General features: G+C 43.1%; 1 protein-coding gene across 1 annotated transcript in view; it reads left to right on the forward strand.

Moving 5' to 3' along the window:
- Positions 1-9,701: 9,701 nt before the first annotated feature.
- LOC311253685 (dihydropyridine-sensitive L-type skeletal muscle calcium channel subunit alpha-1-like) overlaps positions 9,702-24,034 on the forward strand; it is a 344,036-nt gene continuing 329,703 nt past the window's right edge. Inside the window, exons 1-3 of the mRNA XM_084347719.1 lie at positions 9,702-10,060; positions 10,347-10,452; positions 16,436-16,575. Coding sequence (XP_084203845.1) covers positions 9,873-10,060; positions 10,347-10,452; positions 16,436-16,575 — 434 coding nt within the window. The 5' untranslated portion in view covers positions 9,702-9,872. The remainder of the gene's footprint in view (positions 10,061-10,346; positions 10,453-16,435; positions 16,576-24,034) is intronic.

The raw sequence follows: 24,034 nt of genomic DNA on the forward strand, positions 1-24,034 counted from the left end.
ACAATTTTGCAAAAGAGAGAGGAACCAATGCATGGAATCAATCAATCAATCAATCAATGTTTTATTGTCATTCAGCTGTACCTACAAAAATATTGCAGCAAAAATTCGATTGCGTTTCTCCGGGATCCCATAACACGAACACAATAAATACACTCAATATATTACTGTGATGTGAATGGGCTGTGATGAGCATTACTCAGGTATTGATGGAATTGAATACAGGTGTGTGGGATTGCAGGCGGGAGGAGGACTGGAAGCCCTACTGGGCAGACGGGGCATTGAGAGAGCATCTTACTGCTGCGGCTCGGCAATCTTTTGGGAGGGAGGGTGTCGTTCGCAGCCATTTAGGACTGCCGGCGATGAAGACAGATAGAGCAGGGGGTTAGTTGTTCCTGTGTTAGGAGGGGAGGGTTGTTGCCTCCTGTAGAAAGTCAGGGCCGGGACTGTAGAAGAGTGCAGTAGCTGCTAGTGCTCCTTGTCTGTTCTTCCTGCGGTCGTGCGTGACACTGACGTCTGGCCGAACTCTGTCCACATCATCCAGCGAAGTCATTCCCTGGGGAGTTGGACGGCATCTCAAGCTCAGACCCCGGGGGAAGGTCTCGCCGAGTGGGCGAGTTAAGTATGGTTTAAATATTGTTGTTATATGTATTTCTGTATGTATGTGCATATAGGCCTATTGTGCAGTTTGTATAGTGCGAGGAGGGAGTAGGTTACAGGTGAGGGAGGGGTAAGTCATAAGCGGGACCTCCACATGGTTTCACTTTAAACAGTGTGTTGTGGATTGCTGGGATTTCTCAGGTTGCTGTGGTTGATAATTTGCAGTGCCTCCTGCGTTGAGGGTGCTAGTGTGCCGTGGTTTGAAATGGTGTGTCTTAAGCTAGAGTCTAGCCCTGTGTGTAGTGGTTCTTCACTGAAATGAAGCATGTATTGGCTGTCTTGTTATGACTGGTTCCTCTAGTTGGTTGTAGCCCTCCTCACCTCTATGAATTGGCTTTTATATTTAACTTGTGATGATTTAATAAAGATTGCCTTTTTGTACTACACCGTTGTGTGATTATTTAAAGGCTCTGACACTGGCAGTATTTTCCTGCTAAAGGACAAAACCCACATTTATTACATTACTATAATAATTTAAAACTAAAACTATGACTAAGGCTCATGAAGTGCAGTAGTGTGCATGTTCCAGATCAGCAGTTCAACAATCTAACAGCTTGTAGAAGGAAGCTGTTGATTAGTCTGTTTGTTCAGCCGATGTTCAGTGCCCTGCTTCTGCAGCGGCTTAGGAAGAGTTCTTGGACAGAGGGGAGGGAAACTCTGATGACCCTCTCAGCTCCTGAGATGGAGTACCATGTTGAGATACAATATGTCAGAACGCTCTCCACCACACCACTATAGAAGGTCTTGAGGATGCCGATGGGAAGAGAGGCTTGTTTCAGCTTCCTCAGTAAGTACAGTCTCTGCTGGGCCCATTTTGTAATCCCTGAGGTGTTCTTATTCCAGTTTTGGTCCTGCGAGATCTGCACTCCAAGGAAGTTGATGTTCTCCGCTGTCGCCACTGTGTGGCCACTGATGCTGAGAGGAGCTTGCTCGGGCTGTGACCTCCGGAAGTCGATAATCATCTCCTTTGTTTTGTCTGCATTGAGCACCAGAGTATTTTCTCTGCACTAACCCTCTAGGTGTTTAACTTCTTCTCTGTACATTGATTCCTCATTTCTATGAATGAGTCCCACCACTGTGGTGTCATCCGCAAACTTGAAGATCTGGTTCCCCTTGTGTCTGGATGCACAGTTGTGTGTTTGCAGTGTAAACAACAATGGACTGAGTACACAGCCTTGAGGAGATCCACTGCTCCTCACTGCAGCGGCCCAGTGTTTGAGTCCGACCTGTGGCCCATTTCTGCTGCATGTCATCCCACCTCTCTCTCATCCCATTTCCTGTCATCTCTTAATGCTATTCTTTCAATAAAGCCATGAAAAGGCCAAAAATAATAATACATAAAAAAGAAAAGAACAGACAGTCAGGATAGATGGTCATTTAACGTTATTGTCAGACTACAAAGCAATTATATTATTACCTGCTGAAGTCATGTGTATGCTTTCGCGGCCTAAATAATGTTTTGTTTGTTTGTTGTTGTTTTTTTAAAGCTACAAGCGACTTACCCTGAGCACATGCAACTGCAGACTGAAGAGGAAAAAACTTTGTAAAGGATCAATATAATGAGGAGTGATGGAGATGACAAGTGGAAGCATTTCACTCTGATATACTGACAGTTGCTTAATTAAATAGAAAAAAGCACAAAAAAAATACTCTGTCAAAAACTTAAACAGTTACTTCATTAAAAGAACAAAATCACTCTGATGTAATGAGCTAATGTTAAGTTACATTAGCCTGAGTTAGCCTGGTTAAAGTCAGATTAAAGTCATTAATTTGTATTCCGCCTTCAATTATTTTTTAATCAGTTCATCCATGGAAAAGCTCAACAGAGCAGGAAAACTAACTGCCATTTTTTTCTTGTATTGGTGTATTACAAGAGTGGGTGTGAACCTGGGCTGGAACAATGACCCCTGCTGGTCTTTCAAAGTAATGACACGAGAGTGACTGCCTCTTGGCATTTGTTGAATAGAGCAACCATATCACAACATAACATTTTTTAAAACCATCCAATTGTCATTTGCATTATAACAAAGCAATTTAAAGTGTAGCTGAAATTACTAAAACACACACCCAGCTAAGTTATTAATGAGGCTCATAAAATGATCTTTGTGGGACTAGCTGTCCAGTAGACCACAGACCAATTGCATGGATTGTTGCATTGTACATCACTCATAAGATGCTACTCAGCCAATCAAGTCTGTGTAGTACATTGTGCACAAGTGTTTTGATTTGAGTCAGACAGATATACACACAAACACACAACCGCACACACACAAGACATAAGACCAGAGACATTAGTCAGAGAAAAAAGACAGCAGAAACAGAGCTCTAATCAGGGATGGGCTCCTAAAGTCCCCAGTAAATCAATCTGTAGAAAAAATATGTAGAAACTAGATTTTAAAGAAAATATACATACATACACCACAGTGACTTCTGGAGTCTTTTTTGTGAGAGGATTTTCTTTGTTAAAATACAAACTTGAAGTGATGTAGGGTAAGGGAGTTCGGCCAAGCTTAACAATGAGAAATGAATGGCTCTAAATGCTTGTTATACACTTTAACACTTTTGAGGTTGGGAATGTATTTTCAAATGCACATGAAGGACCAGTAGGCATCCCAGAGACCAGGAACAGATAAGGATTACAAAATAAAACAAAAGGAAGGATGTGTAGGCAAGAGCAGTGAGGACAGGACAGTAGTTAAATATACATCTATTGATGCACTTAGACACATCATCAGTGATGGAACCTGGGGTCATTGGGTGTTTCAGGTCTTTCAACATCATACACCCTTACCCAGGCGACCCAGCCGGGATTGACCAAGTCCCGACTTGTGTCTAAGTAGCATGTACCCACGGATCGCCCCTCTTGATCCACAGCTATCTAGAGGCCTTCTCAGCTGCCTCTGTGGTGGTTTTGATGGCCTTTCTCTGGCTTGCACCTGTGATGCCAAGCAGGCTGTATGCTTTGCAGAGAGATCGCGCTGCGAAGCCTCTACAGCCCACCTCTATTGGCACACACCGGGCATGCCACCCCCGTCTGCGGCACTCCTCCACTAAGTCAGCGTACTTGGCACGCTTTCTGTCATTGGCCTCTTCCATGCACTTCTCCCAGGGAACTGTCAGCTCCAGTAGGACCACCTGTTTTATTGAATCTGAGAACAGAACTGTGTCTGGTCTCAGGGTGGTTTCAACAATGTGCTCTGGGAATCTGAGCTGCTTCCCCAGGTCGGCCTTCATCTGCCAGTCCGGTGCGGTTCCAAGAAGTCCCACTGCCCCACTTAGGCTTCTCCCCTGCTCAGACAAAAGCAATCGCCTGCCTCGCTGGTCGGAGAGGCTTGTTCTGGGTGATGCTGGTGTAGATGGTTTCTGCTATCGCCTTCAGCACCTGGTCGTGGCGCCAAGTGTAGCGTCCTTCTCCCAGGGCTTTTGGGCAACAGCTGAGGATATGCTCTAGCGTTCCTCTTCTGAGGCACAAAGGACATGACATTTTTCCTCATTCGAATCGAGGGTCGAAGGACAGAGGGTGTCGTCTCTGCACAGATTGTAAAGCCCTCTGAGGCAAACTGTGATTTGTGAATTTGGGCTATACAAATAAAAATTGATTTGATTTGATTTGATTTGATGATGGTGTGTCAACCTTGCCCCAGCAGAAGAGGTTGTATGGGCTGGGTAAGAGGTCATAGATGGACGCAATCAGGAACTTGATCCGGTGAGGCTCAGCTTGCCAAAGCTCGGACCAGGAGATCTTGCGGTCCACTGCCTTTTCCCATCTCGTCCATGCACCTTGCTGTCGCATCCCCACCATCTGGCTAGCTCGCAGTTCCTCCACACCAGCTCTCACCTCCTCTCGGACCAGTCGGAGTCTGTCTTTGCCCAGGGCTTTGTTGTAGCGCGTGGTTGGAACGCTTCCAAGCCCTGCTCATCCAGATGCCACTGGGCTGACCAGCACGCTGTGACGCAAGCGTGACTCAGCCTGTTCGACTGCTTCCTGCGCCCTCCACTTCCTCCCAGTCCTGACTACGATGCCAGCCTGGGAGACTTTCGGGTCACTGTATTCCCTGTACTGCAGCACCTCTCTTGCACGGGTAACCATAAACTCCTCATTCAGGCCGCTAATGGGGAGCTTCAGTTTGTTGTTCTGCCCGTACAGAGTGATGCTACTCAGGCTTCGTGGCAGGCCCAGCCATCTATGGAGGCAGCTGCTGATCCTCCTCTCAAAGCCCTCTAATGATGTTAATGGGAACTCGCACACAAGCAGGGGCCACAGAATCCTGGAGAGAACACCATGCTGGTAAATCCAAGCCTTGAATTTACCAGGCAGACCCAACTTGTCCACTGCTGTCAGCCACGCCTCCAGCTCCCGATTTGTGGCCTTGATGGATGCAGCGTCCTTCAGGGTGCAATCAAAGGTCTTGCCGAGGCTCTTGATGGGTTTCCTGGTGACCGATGGAATCTGGGTGCCTTCCAGAGAGAAGCGGAACTTGTCAGTCACTTTCCCTCTCTTGAGCACCAGGGACCTAGATTTTGCAGGCTTGAAACACATCTGAGCCCAGGTGATGATCTTCTCCAAGCCCTGAAGGATCCAACGGCACCCCGGCACTGACATCGTTGTAACTGTCAGGTCGTCCATAAAGGCTCTGATTGGGGGCTGGCGGACTCCAGACTTGGTGAGCGGACCTCTGCACTCGACTTCGGCTGACTTGACCAGCATGTTCATGGCCAAAGGCAAAGAGGATCACTGAAATAGTACATCCAGCCGATGACACTCGGATGTGACTGTCCCAGAGGTGACTCTCAGCTTGAAACTCTTGTAATAGTCCAAGATAAGGTCCCTGATTTTACCTGGGACATGGTGCTGCTCCAGTGCTGTTTCCACCAGCTTATGGCATCAACTCTTTCGTTGTTTTTGGTGACCTGGACTATCCCTCTGTCAGAGACTTCAAGAGGGCAGATGAATATTCTGGGGAAAGAATTTTTTTAATAAAATAACACTCACCATACCAGCAACATCTCAGCTGCTATTATGGTTGAAATGCAGGGCTGCCAAGAGAAGCCTGGAGTAAAGACAGATTATGCAGGTCACAAGTTTTGAACAGTCATCGTCAAAAGTTTCTATCCACTTGTGAAGAACATGGCAGTCTTCAATTCCAATTCCGATTTCTACAGCTCTCATTTTGAGTGGAACACAAACTACTTTGTGATCAAAAATATACATACAGTAATTCTAATATTTGGTTCAGTGTCTCTTGGCCGGTGTCACCTCAGTTAGGTGTTTTTGATAACCATTCAACTCAGTTTTTGTTTCATGTGACCACAGAGTTTTCTTCCAGAAGGTTTTTTTCTTTGTCCATGTGATCAGCAGCGAACTTCAGTCCAGTTTTAAGGTGCTGTATCTGGATCAAGAGCTTCTTCCTAACACAGCAGCCTCTCAGCTCAGGTTGATGTAAAACACACCTGACTGTGGACACTGTGACACCTGTCTTCCAGCAGCTTCTAAGTCATTGCAGACTTGCCTTTTTGGTGGCTTTTGGTTGACTCTTGACCATTCTGACCAGTTTTCTCTCAGCAGCAGGTGATAGTTTGTGTTTTCTGAAACCTGGCAGTGACACAACTGTGCCATGCACTTTATACTTACAAACAGTTGTTTGTACAGTTGATCTTGGGACCTGCAACTGCTTTGTAATGGCTCCAAGTGATTTTCCTGACCTCCTCAAATCAATGATGATCAATGCTGAGCTCCTTAGACTTTCCCATTGTATTATTTGTGGCTGAGTCTAATGGGTGTATCAAACAAGCCCAGGGTTAAATGTAACATTTTTTCCCCAATGGCCCACTTGGCCAGTAGATCAGAGTTTTACTGGCCCCTTGTATATTTTCACTGGCCCGGCAGCCAAAAAATTGAAAAAACTCTTTTTTTTAAAGGAATAGTTCACTCTAAAACAAAATTCAGTCATTATCGACTCATCCACATGCTGATGAGAAGTCCGGTGTAGTTTTTTATTCTTCAAAGTGCAGCTGGAGACCCGTGGTCTCCAGCTGCGAGAGGAAAATGTCCATAAAAGGACAGGAGAGGAAAATGTCCATAAAACTACACAAAAACTTTGTAATATTCCTCCATACTGCTCGTCCACTGCAATCCAAGTGTCCTGAAGTGGCGACATCCAGAGTTTACTCGAGTGTCAAAGTTTCAAATCACTAGTGCAGGCATTCCCTCTTGTGTTTGTGTGTCGCTCGGTCGCTCAAAGCAGGAAGTAAATGCCGGTGTGTATCTATGGCGGGTCTCGTTCATCTTGTCCGGCGCGGCTTCCGTAGTGCAAACGGCTGCGAGGGAGACTCGCATTAACGCGGAGCGTGCCTCCATGTAAACATAGCATAGTGGCTGTTTAGACTAGAAAAATGTACTGAAGACGTCGTTTCGAGTAAACTCTGGATGTCGCCACTTCAGGACACTTGGATTGCAGCGGACGAGCAGTATGGAGGAATATTACAAAGTTTTTGTGTAGTTTTATGGACATTTTCCTCTCGGGCACAATTGACACTCGTTATATGGATTGTTCCTGCCGGAGGGAAGCACCGCGGGTCTCCAGCTGCACTTTGAAGAATAAAAAACTACACCGGACTTCTCATCAGCATGTGGGTGAGTCGATAATGACTGAATTTTGTTTTAGAGTGAACTATTCCTTTTAAAAAAAGAGTTAGTTCAATTTTTTGGCTGCCAGGACAGTGAAAATATACAAGGGGCCAGTAAAACTCTGATCTACTGGCCAAGTGGGCCATTGGGGAAAAAATGTTACATTTAACTCTGGGCTTGTCCCTTAACTCTTTTCTTTTCCATAATGTTGGTGACAGTGAAGTTCCCCTTAGATTTACTTGCTTTCCTTTAGTTATTGATATGTCATGTTGTTATATTACACAAATACACAAAATATAAATTAGGCACATATTGGATCAGTAAATGAATGTGGTGTATAAATGTAGGTTTCTCCATATTTTGTGAAAAGTCAGATAGTATGGAATACACAGGGAAAGGGGACCTAATTGATTTAGTTTATTTGTTAAAACACACTGTTTACATTATTTACAGTAAAGTCTTTTTTAACTTGCTAATGGTAATGATTCAGTATTACTTTGGATAGTGTTGACAGGAAGTGCTTTTATTTTGAAATAACCTGTTTAGTGTTTTTGTCGCTAGCTTTAGTGATGTTAAAAATATGAGACGGCAGGTGCAAAAGTCCTTTGGTTTACCTTGTTTTTTGTAAAACTGCAGCATATTTGCAAGTAAAATGTTCAGTTTGAACGACACCCGTTTGGTTATTATTTGAAGCTTCCACTACACAACACTTAGCCTCGAGTAACACTTTATCTTCACTTCACCTGGTTCACTGTCGCTGTTGCTGTGTGTCTGTTTTTTGTTGTCAGGTTTGTCAGGTTTGTTCAACTCCAGCCCAACTGAAAATGGCTTGGTACTGTAATCCTCAAAGGATGCACAGGACAACTCATTCCATTTTTTTTTAGCAGTTGGTTGGTTGGTCATCAGGTTGAAAACCTTCAAAGAGCAAAGGCCAAATTGTACAAAGTATTATTTTCAAACCAACTTTAAACCAACAAACTAAACATTTCCACTGTTATATGTTTAACACATATTTTACAGTGTACTCTGAAAAATGAACCAAAATTCTGTCTCTTAAAGGATAACTACCGTTTTTTACAACCTGGACCTTATTTCTAGCATAAAATATGATCATTTACTCACCCAGATAACTTTGGTGTCATTTGAAGTTGTTCGGACGAAATTAGATCCAGTGTAGCGCCGGTATATCCATATAATGCGAGTGACGGGGCACTGAAACACAGCCTCTATATAACGCATTATCTGCCACGAAACTAGTTCATTTCACCAATATTTTGTCCGGCCATGTCAAGCCCGGACTCAGAGGGGAATAGCACTAGCGTATCATAACAAAATATTCGTGAAATGAACTAGTTTCGTGGCAGATAATGCTCATAGAGGCTGCGCTTCAGTGCCCCGAACACTCGCATTATATCTATCTGGATCTAATTTCGTCCGAACGACGCTAAATGACACCAAAGTTATCTGGGTGAGTAAAGCATCGTATTTTATGCTAGAAATAAGGTCCAGGTTGTAAAAAACGGTAGTTATCCTTTAATCTTTGTTACCAGTGGCGTCTTTAAGCAGAACCAAGAGCTGAACAATGCTCGTCTGTCTCCCTGCTGAGATGCATGCAGTGGCTCCAGGTGCTCCCACTTCAGTGGTAATGAGCTGCCTGTTCTATGAGCTAGTGGAGCATCATGGGAACTGTAATATGTTTTTGGTTTCCACTGTTTTTTCACCTGAGTGTCTGTCCGTTTCACTGACGATGAAACTCCGACAAAGAGACGAAAGCAGCGCAGCACGACCAGAAACGTGTCTCAGCATAGTTTTTTCGCCTATAGGCGCTGTGAAAAAATGCTTAGGCCATGCAGCCAAGTTAGGCTAATGGTAAGGAAAACCCTGATCTTCTCACATGTGCTCACTGGTTGCTAGCCAATCAACTTGCCCTGATTAAGCTTTTACTGGCCCTGGGCCATTGGGCCATGGGTTATGTCGGAACCTGAAGCCCCATTAAATGGGCCCAGAAAAGTCACCAGCATCAATCAGAATCACTCAGAAGATAAGAGGCCATGCTACAAAGAAGATTTGATTCACACAATTTTCTATAATCACCAAAATTTAACCTTCAAGTTGTTTTTAAATTCATTACTGAACCAAACTTCATGAATGTTTGGTTGTGCTGTTGTAAACCATAAGGTCTGAACTGAAAATTGTTTTTTTTATTATTATTATTATTATTATTGTTTTCATGCCTGTAGCCCTCACAGTTTGGGACATAAACTACATACAGACTGTATCTGAACACAGCATGGTTGTAGCATGTTCATTGTCTATATTTATTCTCTTGACTAAACAGCTGTCCAGTAAACCAATCCCTCACAAGTAGAGGGGACAGCTGCCATTCCAGAGACAAGAACAGAGCCGAGCAGAACAGAGAAAGAGAGGGAGCTCAGTCAACAGCAACAGACTGTTAGAGAGGATTGAAACAAGTTTAGAAGGGTTATGAATTAAGGACTTCAAGATTCTTTTTTTAAATTGACAGACCATTTAGAATACCACCTCTAATTCAAAGTAATCTTAGTACAAGTACCGTCTCAAAGCCACAATGGCAGACAGCAGCAGTCCCCCATTGTCATCTTTCATCATGGATGAGGAAACTCTGAAGAGAAAACAGAAGGAGAAGCTGAAGAAGCTGATGGCTACAGGAGGCAACCCAAGGCCTGCGCGCTCTCTCCTCTTCTTGACACTGAGGAATCCCTTCCGCAAGGCATGCATCAGTATTGTGGAGTGGAAGTATCCTGCTATAATAATGGGTCACTAGGCAGAGGCACAGCTCAATATAACATATCAGATGGAGACATTATAACAGTTGATGTCATTGTTGCTACCGCAGACCATGTTAACTTTCAGTAAACGTTGAATGTTATATTTTATAACATTTATATATTTATTTATATATTTAGCATAGCTGCAGGTATGTGAGTGTGTGCACGTATGTGCTGTTTCATTTGTCTATTATGGGAACATCTATGTGTAAAATTTATGGTTGGTATGTCAGCTTCCTATGAATCACTTTCAGACCTTTTGAAGTCATAATCCTGCTGGCCATCTTTGCCAACTGTGTGGCCCTGGCTGTGTACTTGCCGATGCCAGAGGAAGATAGCAACAACACCAACAGCAACTTGGTGCGTCAACATTCTTGTGTTTGTGCATTGATTTTTATTATACTGTATAACTGTGGATACTGACTGTTAATTAACTGCCTTATTGTTATATATAGGTTTTACCACATTGGATGGATCTGTGCATTTAAATTAGGCATGTATATGTTCTATGGGTTATGTTTTCAAACATTTGAAAGCATTAGAAAACAATAAATAAAAAGAATCACCATAATAAAAAAAACTCAGCAGCTACTGTAATGACATGAAAACGTATGGTTGCCAGTTGTCATAGTAATGCAACACGCTTCCCGACTGTAGACTTTTTCCAGATCTTAGCGGTAAGAAAAATTGTGACATGACAATAACAACAGAAAAATTGGCAGAGAACAAGAGCACAAAGAAATGCTGATGCATTTAAGATTCAATACAGCAATCTTGTATGAGATGACCGAATCAGAGCACCTAACAAAATTTCACTAGATGACTGGTCAAAAAATTCTATTTTGCATTTGTTTTGAACTTAATACTATTGTTTTCATTGAAAATAATATTAGCAACAATTTAGTAAAAAGTTGAGTCTTTGTAAAATGTCTATTCATTTGAGAATACCTTAGAAGTCTAATTGGTATGTCCTCTTTGTGCTTTAATTACAGCTGACAAACCTGACTACTCGCGTTATCACAACATGAAAATTAAAGTGTTCAACAAAGTCTCTTGTGATGACACAGAATGCTTGGCCTTCTCACTCTTCAAGTGCCCCCATAAGTGTTCAGTGGGGTTGAGGTCAGGTGACTGTGGAGGAAAGTCCATGATGATCAGGACTCCTTGGTCTTCTTTGGTCTTTAAGTAGTTCTTGCAGAGCTTTGATGAAGTGGCTTTTCTAACTCTTAATTAAGGTTTGTGTATTGATCTTCTGATGGTGTGATCAGTCTTTGGATACAATTGATCCAGTTTCTGGAGTTCCATACACAGAAACCTGTAATCTAGCTATGATTTGACTTGATTTATCACTGCAGCAGGATATTGACTCCAAACACACCTTTGCAAGAACTACTTGAAGACCAAAGAGGACCATGGAGTCCCGACTGTCACGCCACCTGACCTCAACCCCATTGAACACTTATGGCGGCACTTGAAGACTGAGAATTAGCCTTCATTTTTTTATACACCAAGACAAATTCCTTCCTCTAAAAAAAGGAGTGGTATTTAAGTCTCCACAATTGCACTGATATGTTTATAAATTTTGTAAACTTTGTGTCAAATGTCAGAACATGAAAGACTTTTTGTATTGACAATAACTGAAATGAAACATTCCAACATGCTGGAAAGGCTTTTGCGACAGCTTTACTCAGATGTAGGTTACAGTGGTTGTTCAGTATGCCTGCTTACACAGACCTGTGTTTGTTCCACCAATAGAATGAGCTGTTCTCAGAATTTAGGATTAATGTATACCTCCAAAAGTTTCATTTAGCACTTATTGTGTAACAAAAGAATGCATCTGACTTTTTTGATTATATGGATACATAAAATCACACATAGTAATAATTATTTCAGTCTTTACAATTTTTACAATGTGCAATAATGAATTTGCATAGAAAGTTAAATATATAAGATACATGGCAAAAAGGGTTTGAACTAAACCTTGAGAAAGGGAAATACTGCCCCTATTCATTTAAAGCGGGTGTCTGGAAATTATAAATAGCTCCTTTAGGACTTGGACTTGCAAAAACAGACTTGTGCCTGACAGTGAGTGTGAGGGTTTTTTTCCCCCCAAAAGCAGTCATGGGAGTCCTGACTGGCCAATTCTGGACCTTTTCCTGTGTAGAAGCTGAGGAATCCAGAATGTAAATGTTCCGTGTAGAGTTTCTGATCCGCAGCAGTGCTATAGTGCAACATGACTGACATTAGTGGTAATTACATGCCAAGAAATGTAGCAGTGCATCAAGGATATAAAGAGTCGGGCTAGAAAGGTAACATGTAAACAATCACAATTTAAAATATTTTTAAAGGGGAAGGAAATGCAGTCAACTAACATGTGTTAGTCCTACAGGATACAAACACCAATGCTAACACTTCATGTTGTCATGATACCTGAATTTTCTAAATTTGGAAAATATCGATATCCGATACCATTTTTGTTACCACATGAAAAAAAATTGACATTATTGTAGGGCATAAAATGTTTGACTTTTATTAAAATAAAATGTCATTATTATAACAAGGCTTGTATACTCTTAAGCACAACATCTAAATTAATTTATTCTGACCATAGTTAAGTAACGATTAGCTCAGCTTTTAGAATTGGAAATAGCTGTTGGGCCAACAACAGGACAGCATATTTATCACATCAGTTTACTAGGCGATTTTGTTTAATACTTCAATAATGTTGAAACTGAAGCTGTAACCAACTTCTCGAAATTCTTTAGAGTAGGTGCTTTGCTAAACTTGTTATGCTAGCATCTTTTGTTAGTACTGATCTGTAGCATTGCTTGCATATCCACATGCTTATCCTTTGCCTTTCCTGGTTCATTAGACTTAAATGCAAAGTATTTCCAAACAGCACATCTGCTGTTTTCTTTGTCAACCTAAACAGCTTGTGGAGTCTTTGCACTTGTGATCTTTTATGAGCTTACGCCATTGCAAGATCGAGCAAATGACACAAGTGATGAGAACAGCATTGTGACTAAGTGAGAGTAGGGTTATGAGGGCACAACAATGTGTGTGTCAACTCACTGTTGGTTGGTGTGTATCAATACTGTGAAAAACTAGTATTGACACCGTTTCAAATATTCAGGACCAATATGTGGCCTATTGAAACAATTGATATTTTTGCCAACACTACTAACTCTTGGTTGTGTCTCCTCCCATTCTAGTTTTCAGCATAAATCACAATACCATACTAAATTGTGGGTTTGCTTCATAAATCATTTGGGTTTGTTTTTGTTTAATTAGCTATGAATTTCTTCTTAAGATTTTAACAATAACTTTGCCATCCTCTCAGTGTAACAGGCTGACTGTAGCTGTCTGGCCAGGGACTCATTTCCTGTCATGACTGTAATTTTTCCTTTTTAATCTTTATTTGTAGGGGAGACTGGGGACAGTTGCAACACTTTTTACATTACTCTCAGTTACTATTTGGACTAGGCTCACCAAATCTTTACATATTAAACCTACATCTGTCTGCTAAATGCCCATACCATTTAAAGATGGCTACATATAACATATCAATCACAATATTTATTTGAATAGAGGAATTCAGACGTTGCAACTGACTCCAAACTTGGGGACAGTTGCAACACAGATCAGGGACGGTTGCAACATATCAAAAAAACATTAAATTTCACTAATTATCTTCTGCTTTTTGTCTAAATAACCACAGAATACAATATTAAGGTATTTAATAAGTTTTGTTTTGTGCAAAACATAGGCCTACCTTGAGTCAATGTGCAGATGTCACCGAAGCTATAAAAACTCAATATTTCATTTTGGGACAAAAAGAATGGAATAATTTGCAATACAAAAAACATTTATTAAACATGTGAACAAGCAGTGAACTGTTTTAGTGAGCAAAATTCACATTGTTTTAAAACTCCAGTGAATATAAACTTTGACTTTAAGTTTTATTAAAGGCACACAAATGTTTAAAAAAAAAAAAGAGAGAGCAACACTCACCTCTCCCCAACAAATCTGCTGCCTTGTGAACAATTTCACCAGCTATCATTATGATTGCCTGTTCTGTTCATCATGAGCAATGAAATATATTAATTGTGCCTATTTTGAACTCAAAATCTTCAAAAATACGGTTGTGTGGTCTGTTTTGATATGACTAGCCTAATTAGCAGGGGGACAGTTGCAACAGTTGCAACCGTCCCCATGGTATCAGTCATGACAAAACACCATGTGCTAGCTAGCCACATTGACATTGACACATGTAAACCATGTAATTTAATAGTCAACAAAACAGTGATTCAAACTAGGTAGGTTTGGATTAATTCATACGTAAGATCAGGACAGTATGACAAAAATACAGCTCATGAAAAAAGCTACTTTCATACCTCCAAAACAACTTTGTCTTGATAGAAGCAGGACCAGATGCTCAATATGGCCTATCTCTTCTTGGTGGGCAGAGGGTCTAACTGAGCATGTGCAGTGTGAGTGTCATCACTCAAGCATGTTTCTGATTGGAGAAATAAGGCTTGTTGCAACTGTCCCTTGTTGCAACTGTCCCCAGTCTCCCCTATTTTTGATTTTGGTCCTGGTTGGGGACAAAATCCTATGATTGATTACTAAGTTCTACATTGAAGTGATTAATAACTTCAATTAGTGTTTTTAAATTACACTGCTCAAAAAAAGTACGGGAACACTTTAATCACACATCAGATCTTGATGAACGAATTATTCAAGTCGAAAATCTTTACTGATGTACATTGTACAATTGTTGAGAACAAAATGGTCAGTGGAAACTAAAATCATCAACCCATTCAGGGCTGGATTCAAAATCACACAAAAAATCAAAGTAAAAAATTCAAATCACAGGCTGATCCAGCTGTGTGAATTTTATCGCAGCAACTCATAATGTGACTCAGTATTGTGTATGGCTCCCGCGTGCCTGTATGCACTCCCAATTGCTCCTGATGAGTCGCCGGATGGTGTCCTGGGGGATCTCCTCCCAGACCTGGATCTTGGCCTCAGTCAGCTCCTGGACAGTCTGTTGCAGTACTTGGCGGCTTCGGATGCATTGATACATCCCATAGGTGCTCAATTGGATTTAAGTCAGAACGAGAGGTCAAGTCAATGCTCTCATCTGTGAAGAGAACTGGGCGCCAATGGTGGACCTGACAATTCTGGTGTTCTCTTGCGAATTCCATTCGAGCTGCACCGTACTGGGCTGTGAGCACAGGTCCCACTTGAAGACATCGGGCCCTAATGCCACCCTCATGGAGTCTGTTTCTGACAGTTTGGTCAGAAAAATGCATACCAGTAGCCTGCTGGAGGTCAGTTTGTAGGACTCTGGCAGTGCTCCTCCTGTTCCTCCTCGCACAAAGGAGCAGATATCAGTCCTGCTGCTGGGTTGATGTCCTTCTATGGTGCTGTCCAGCTCTCCTCATGTAATGGCCGGTCCCCTGGTATCTCCTCCATGCTCTTGAGACTGTGCTGTGAGACACAGCAAACCTTCACGTGACCACACCTATGGATGTGCCATCCTGGAGGAGCTGGACTACCTGCAAGCCTGATTGGGCTGCAGGTACCGCCTCATGCTACCAATAGTGACAAGGACACTAGCAGAACACAAAACTAGAGAAAAATCAGTCAGGAAGGATCAGGAGAGAGCAACTGTCTGTAGCCACCACATGCAAAACCATTTCCTTTTTGGGAGTTGTCTTGCTTTTGCCTCTCCATTGCCATCTCCAACTTATCCCTGAAGTTTAACGGACTTGGCGTTATACAGTGACGATTGAGTGTTCCCTTACTTCTTTTGAGCAGTGTAATTCAATTACTTAGTTTGCATCAAGGGACAAGGACAGAAGGACAATATCAGGCTTGCATATCAGTGTAACACAACTGAAGGGCACTGTCCATGTGGTGTGTTTTTAAAATAGAAATTCACTGCATGTGTATGCTGAAATAGGAGAGGCCACAAAACATTCCAGTGGTGTGTGAGATTGTAAGTGACATGAATAGACATAAGTAGATTAGTGTGAAGCTGTAAGAAACATAAGCAAAGGACATCAATTGAATACTCAACCAACAGTATAAGTGTGAAAAAAACAACATATGTTCTGAAAGCCTCATTTTGATGTTAATTTTATTTTTTACGCACAACAATTGCTTCACATTTGTGTAAACGTCAGTTACAGTGATAGAAATAATTCAAGGTCCTAATCGCTTTATCCCTGAAAAGTTGCATTTTTTATAGATATATCAGAATGTTAAATTAAAACTACACTACTCAAAGTTATTTCTGGATCATTTACAAACAAAAGCCATTGTTGTTGTTTTACAGGAAAGCTTGGAGTACATCTTCCTCATCATCTTCTCTGTTGAGTGTTTCCTGAAGATTGTTGCCTATGGATTTCTTTTCCATGCAGATGCATACTTAAGAAACTGCTGGAACATTTTGGACTTTGTTTGTGTTTCTGTTGGGTAAGTTGATATTTGGCAAACTTACTTTCCAATGTAATGTTCTAACTGGCAATGATAAAATAGTTGTTTTTTGTCTCATTGCTTTGCAAAATAATTAATAGTGTTAGGAGCATGAAGTCTCAGTGTTTCTTTTGGCTTATGCTGGTCCTGGGTGTGATGCTTGGACCTAGTCCACTTTGTTTGGATTATCAAATTCCTGTGTTTTTCATATTTGTGCTCCTTTTTTGCCTGTCCTATAATGAGGCCCAGGCAATCAAGATAGACAGACTCGACATAATAAAATGATGAGGAGCAGGTAGACTATTTAACCTTCTTCTTCAGGGCATACCTACGGAAGCCTTAATCGACCATGGGTCAAACATATTATTTCCACTGTTTTCTCATGGTAATGAGTTAGAAGTGATTTGTTTTCTTGAGATCACATGTTGTTTGTCATTTTGATCTTGAGAAAACAAACTTTGAGATAAAGAGATAATTTAATCAGTTATCATGAGAAAACAAATGCTGTTCCCTCATATTACTTAAAGCCTAATGATTAAGAGCTATTATAATCATATGGATGCAGTTATAATGTGTTGTGATTGAGTTCCTGACCCACCGTGTGTCATGGAATCTGACAAAGAGAAGTTTTTTGCTCTAAATGATATAATTACATAATCGTCATCTGTAAACAACAGACCCTGTCTGGCTCTCACTCACGGGGAGGGGTGTTGTTTTCTGGGGGAAAGCCCTGGTTGGGAGGGCTCATGATTTTTTTCAACACACGTTTCCAGAGACAGTAACTTCCACAACACAATAGTGGAAGGAGACAAATGGTAAGTTAAAGTTTTTTGCTCTGAATCGCATCACATAATCACCATTATTCAACTGCGGGAGCTGCCTGGCTCTGCTGCCAAGGACAGACGCTGTTTTTCGGGCAGAAATGTGATGAAGAGTCGGTAGGACAGACAGGATGACAGACACATTTCCACGTATAACTGCAGTATTTTTCTCACATGAGATGCTGAAGGAACGACCTAAGTCCACCCTTCTTTTAATATTTCGGTTGGGAAAACTAACCTTTTGTCTGTTTGTTGTTGTGTTTATAACACATACATGTATAATTGTGACCGTGCATGATTCTGTAATTACCGCGGGAACTCCCCGGTCTCGCCACTCCAGCTGTCCAGCCATGCTGCACTCAAAATAGAGCCAGTGGCTGTTGACAGACAAAGGAACATGGAGCAAAACTGCAGCAGAGCTGTTTCGCAATGCACATGCAACCAGTGGAATTCCAGGGTAAGAGCAGCAGACTTTGAGACCATTGTGGCCCATGGCGTCTTTTGACCAACCAACCTGACCTGCTGGACCACCCAACGGAGGGAGAGAGTCCGAATAAGAGCCGCGCTAATCCAGCTTTGTTTAAGGCTGCTCCTGGCTAATGTTCAGTCGCACGAAAAGGAAATGGACAGAATGGGATTTAGGCTGGCCAAACAACATGAAACCAGAGACTGTTGTGCCCACAGAGACCTGTCTCCACCACAACATCTCGGATCATGAGGTTGCACTCGACGGGTGGACTTTGCTCTGAGCCGACAGAGTGCAGAACTACAGCGGGACTAGAAGAGATGGACCAACATTGATGCTTGTCGCTCACAGTCAAAGTTAATGGACTGTGTTTCCCAGATGTCGAATTTTTAATATCAAGATGCTGATGCTTTATCACCATCTTGTTGCTGCTGTTTACATTCACCCTGACGCGGATTCAAAAGGTGCACTACGTGTTAATGCATATTTGAATATTAATCACTGTATATATGTTCTGCAATTTGGGTACCATGAAGTTGTTTACAAACTTAAATTTTGTTATACAACCCTGTGTTGTATAATAATGAATAAATTACCTTGTACATTGTACCTTATAAGACTCATAATAATTATAATTATCTTAATGATAATCCAAAAGGTTGAGTGAGCACAAGTGATATTGTATCGGATCCCTTTCCAATTACTCATTCTACTAGACAGGAGTGTCCCCTCTATCTCTTACTGCATGCATGACTGTTTGAACCACTTGCCCAGAAGAAAAGAGAAGAATATAGTATTGTAGGGGTCCTGGTGAGCAGTACAGTACACAAGATCTCAATGTATGTTGATGATATGTTATTTTATTTGTCGCAACCTGATCTTTCATTAAAAACTCTGTTGATTCTTACTGATACCTTAAGTCTGTTTTCTGGTTATAAAATTAACTGGTCAAAGAGTGAAGTCCTTCCAATATCTAACTCCAACCCTCCTCTCTCTGGATCATACTAACCCATTACAATCAAATCCAAACATTAGTCATCTGGGTGTTGTTATAACAAAGAAGTGGAAAATCTTGTATAACTTTTTTTACACCGATATTTGAGAAAATTTCACTGATAGGGAAATTAAGCGTTATAAAAATGAATGTTATTCCCTGGCTCATATATGTACCTGTTTCAGTCTATACCAGTGGGACTTCCCAAATCCCTTTTTAGAAAATATAACTCCATAGTACTACATACAAGCCTCTTGTTAGGAGACAGCCCATCACCACCAGGACTGTGCAGCAGTGGTCTGTGGAGGCTGAGGGGGCCCTGATGGAGTGTTACAGGATAATTGACTAGTAGATGTTTCAGGAGGACTACGGTAACGACATTGAGGGTCTCACTCAGTGTGTCACCGATAACATACATTTCTGTGAGGAGAGTGTTGTCCCCACCAGGAAGGTTTGCTCCTTCCCCAACAGCAAACCATGGATCAACAGGGACATCAAAGTCCTGTTTACCGGAAGAGGAGAGCTTTCATAGCAGGGGACAATGAGGAAGCACAGAAGGGAATTCAGAAAGAGCAGAGGAGGGAACTGAGGAGGGCTAAAGCCTGCTACAAGAACAGGATCGAGGGAAAGCTGCAGCAGAACAACCCCTGAGAGGTGTGGGCCGGGGTGAGAAACATCACAGGCATGAAAAGGGCGGGAGGGGCAGAGGAGGGGACAAAGGAACGTGCTGACGAGCTAAACCTGTTTTTTAACAGATTTGACTCACCACCTTGGGCCGGGCTTACACCCCCCTCCCCCTCCAGCACTGCCCACCTCTCTGCCGCATCACATGACCCGGGCATGACAGCGTCTGCACCTCCCCTCCCAACACCACCACCCTCTCCCTCTCTCAGGTCTGTTGTTGTTGGTTTCCCCCAACAGCAACAACAACCCCAAACATAAAAACCAGCCACGTGAGATGGCAGATCGCCAGGAACTAGGACCAACAAGGCCAGAGGACCAGACAACATCAGCCCGAGGGTGCTCAAGGTCTGTGCGGAGCTGCTGGAAGGAGTGTTCACGCATCTTTTTGGCCTCTCCCTGAGACTGAAAAAGGTGCTAACACTCTGGAAGACATTCTGCATTGTCCTGGTGCCAAAGAAGGGACACCCAGTGCTCCAAACAACTTCAGGCCTGTTGCTCTAACGTCACATGTCATGAAAACCTTTGAGAGGCTGGTCCTGCAGCATCTCAGGCCCCTGGTGCGCGACTGCCTCGACCCACTGCAGTTTGCGTACCAGACTGACATCGGCGTGGAGGATGCCATCATCTACCTGCTTCACAGAGCTTACATGCACCTGGAGAGGCCACAAAGCACAGTGAGGATCACATTCTTCGACTTCTCTAGTGCTTTCGACACGGTCCAGCCAGTCCGGCTGGCTAAGAAGCTCTCAGTGATGCAGGTCCCTCTCACCCTCTCTACACCGAGCTGAGGCAACTCAGGACCACGTTCAGCCACAGACTCACCCATCCATGTGCCTCAAAGCGCTTGGGGGGCTCTTTCATACCATCAGCGATCAGACTACACAACACCACCACCACAACTCCCATCACCTCCTTTCTCCACTGACTAAGGACGCAACCATACACTTTATGTCACAAAGACTGGCTGTTTTCTGTTCTGGTGTTTTTTATTATCTCAGGAACCCTGCACATTGCACATATCCTATCATTTATTATCTCAGGAACCCTGAGACCCTACATTTGCACAGTCACACTTATCATATATTGCACAAGTTAGGTACATACAAAACAGTTAGACTTAGACAGACTTTATTGTCATTCAGTGAACAACAAGTGAACACAGAATGAAATTTCGCTTCAGAAGCTCAGCATAGAATTAAAATATGAAAGTATATAAAAAAATATACCACAATAACAATAATAAATATCAAAAACAAGAAACATACTGAAAGTGCAAACTATTGAAAGTGACATTGTTGAGTTAGGTAGTGCAAATATTTTGAGGTAACAAGGTATCCAGACTACACAACAATTGTCACTTAGAGTTCAGCAGTCTGATGACATGGGGGAAAAAGCTGTTACAGAGCCTTGTGGTCCTGCACCGAATGTTGCAGAGCCTCTTTCCAGAGGCCAGCATGGAAAACAGTCCATGGTGAGGGTGGGAGGAGTCTCTGATAATATTCCAAGCTCAGGACATGCAGCACTTGGGAGCAATGTCGTGAATGGAGGGGAGAGAAGTCCCAATGATCTTCTCTGCTGTCCTCACCACTCTCCTCACATTCCTCCAATCAGGGGCTTTGCAGCTTCCACACTACATGGAGATGCAGCTGGTCAGGATGCTCTCTATGGTGCTCCTGTGAAAATGTAGTGAGGATAGGCAGATGCTGCTGTGCCTTCTTGACCAGTGCCGCAGTGTTCACAGACCAGGTGAGGTTGTCTGTGATGTGCACCCCCAGGAACTTGGTGCTGCTGACCACCTCCACAGCTGTGTTGTTGATGAGAAGTGGAGCGTGGCTGGGCTGCTTCTTCCTGAAGTTGACAATGATCTCTTTGGTTTTGTCCACGTTCAAGATCAAGTTGTTTTTGCTGCACCACCTCCTCCCTGTAAGCCAGGTCATGGTCATCCCTGATGAGGCCCACCACTGTTGTGTCATCCGCAAACTTCGCAATGTGGTTGGTGGTAGCCCTTGGGACGCAGTCGTGAGTCATCAGAGTGAACAGCAGGGGGCTCAGGACACAGCCTTGAGGGGAGCCTGTGTTGAGGGTGATGACACTGGAGGTATTCTGACCGACCTGCACTGACTGTGGTCTTTCAGTGAGGAAGTCCAGCAGCCAGTTGCACAGGGGGGTGCTGAAGCCCAGGGGTCCCAGTTTGTCTACCAGATGCTGTAGAATGATGGTATTAAATGCTGAACTGAAGTCCAAGAACAGCATCCAAACATGAGTGTTTTTGTCCTCCAGGTGTGCAAGGCTCAAGTGAAAAGCGGTGGAGATGGCATCCTCAGTGGAGCAGTTTGGCCGGTAGGCAAACTGGAATGGGTCAAACGTGGCAGGGAGTCTGGAGGTGACGTGCTCCTTTACCAGCCTTTCAAAGCACTTCATCATAATAGGAGTGAATGCGATGGGTTAGGGTTAGGGACTGGGATGATGGAGGCAGTTTTGAAACATATTGGGACTTTGGCTTGATTCAGTGAGGTGTTAAAAATGTCTGTTAGGACACAAGCCAGCTGATCTGCACATTCCCTGAGCACCCGCCCAGGTATGTTTGTCAGGGCCCTGAGCCTTCCGTGACTTGACACTCCTCAGAGACCTTCGCACCTCAGCTATGTCAAGGCAGAGTGCCTTTTAATCTGGGAGGGGAACAGTTTTCACAGTGTTGTTCAGTGCCTTAAACCTCCCAAAGAAGTTATTTAGTTCATTTAGGAAGTCCACGTCATTGTCACACGCAGGAGGGGCAATCCTGTAGTTGGTGATAGTCTGTATGCCTTGCCACATATCCCTGGTCTTAGCAGGATCATGGAAAAAGTCTTGGATTTTTTGATTGTGAGCACGCTTTGCTAGTCTGATGGCACGGTTCAAGTTGTCTCTTGCTGTTCTCAGTGCCATCTCATTGCCGGACTTGAAGGCTGAGTTCCGTGCCTTTTGCATTTTGTGTACTTCATCAGTCATCCAGGGTTTATGGTTGGCCCGGGTGGTGATGGATTCGCTGATGTCCTCCATGTATTTGTTGATGTAGGCTGACACAGACATGGCATACTCATCTGTGTTGATGTGATCAATGTAAGGGGCAGCTGCTTTGAACATATCGCAGTCAGTGCACTCAAAAAAGCCCTTTAGTGCCTCCTGAGCCCCTCAGACCACACCCTCACCTGCCTCACTGTAGGTTTTCCTCTGACCAGCAGGGGCTTATATGCTGGAATTAGCATAACAGATAGATCAAATCAAATCAAATCAAATTTTATTTGTATAGCCCAAATTCACAAATCACAGTTTGCCTCAGAGGGCTTTACAATCTGTACAGAGACGACACCCTCTGTCCTTCGACCCTCGATTCGAGTGAGGAAAAACTTGCCCCAAAAAAGGCCCTTTTAACAGGGAAAAAATGCGGAAGAAACCTCAGGGAGAGCCACAGAGGAGGGATCCCTCTCCCAGGACGGACAGACGTGCAATAGATGTCGCATGTACAGAGCAGATCAACGAGATCACAATGTATTCAATTATAAGCGATGGTTGACAGGAGTGAAAGTACACAAAGATGTATTACAGCAATAATGATGAAATGCACATGGAAATGTGATTACTAGTGATAACAGTAGTAATGATCAATGGCAAGGATGGTATGTAGCAATGCAGTACGATAATAGTAGTGGAATGTATGTAACAGAGATGTGACTAATATTAGCGACAGTAGTGGTGGGTGTCAGGCAGGGTCATGGCAGTAGGTGCATCCACGATCAGGCAGGGCCATAGCAGTAGGCGCATCCACGATCAGGCAGGGCCATAGCAGTGGGCGCATCCACGATCCACGACCCGGGCACGGCCAGGATCCAAGGGGGCCTGTAGGACTAGAAAGCACAAGGACTCCGGGGAAGAAGCAAGTCAGTGACATGCAGAGATGGGGCATGTATACAGGCATAATGTATACAGATGGAGAGGAGAGGAGAGGGGAGGAGAGAGAAGCTCAGTGTGTCATTGTCCCCCGGACTAGGCCTATAGCAGCATAACTAAGAGCTCGTCCAGGACAGGCCTGGGCCTGTCCTGGACCAGCCCTAACTATAAGCTCTATCGAAGAGGAAGGTCTTAAGTCTACTCTTAAAGGTAGAGAGGGTGTCCGCCTCCCGGACCAAAACAGGAAGATGGTTCCACAGAAGAGGAGCTTGATAACTGAAGGCTCTGGCTCCCATTCTACTTTTGGAGACTTTAGGAACTACAAGTAATCCTGCGTTCTGGGAGTGTAATGCTCTAGTTGGGTGATAGGGTAATATGAGCTCCTGGAGATATGATGGTGCCTGACCATTAACAGCTTTGTAAGTGAGGAGAAGGATTTTAAACTCTATTCTTGATTTTACAGGGAGCCAGTGCAGAGAGGCCAGTACAGGAGTAATATGATCTCTTTTCTTAGTTCCTGTCAGTACACGTGCTGCAGCATTCTGGACCAGCTGGAGACTCTTTAGA

The sequence above is a fragment of the Pagrus pagrus genome, assembly GCF_965226575.1.
Source record: "Pagrus pagrus genome assembly, chromosome: 3".
In the NCBI taxonomy this organism is placed as follows: Eukaryota; Metazoa; Chordata; class Actinopteri; order Spariformes; family Sparidae; genus Pagrus; species Pagrus pagrus.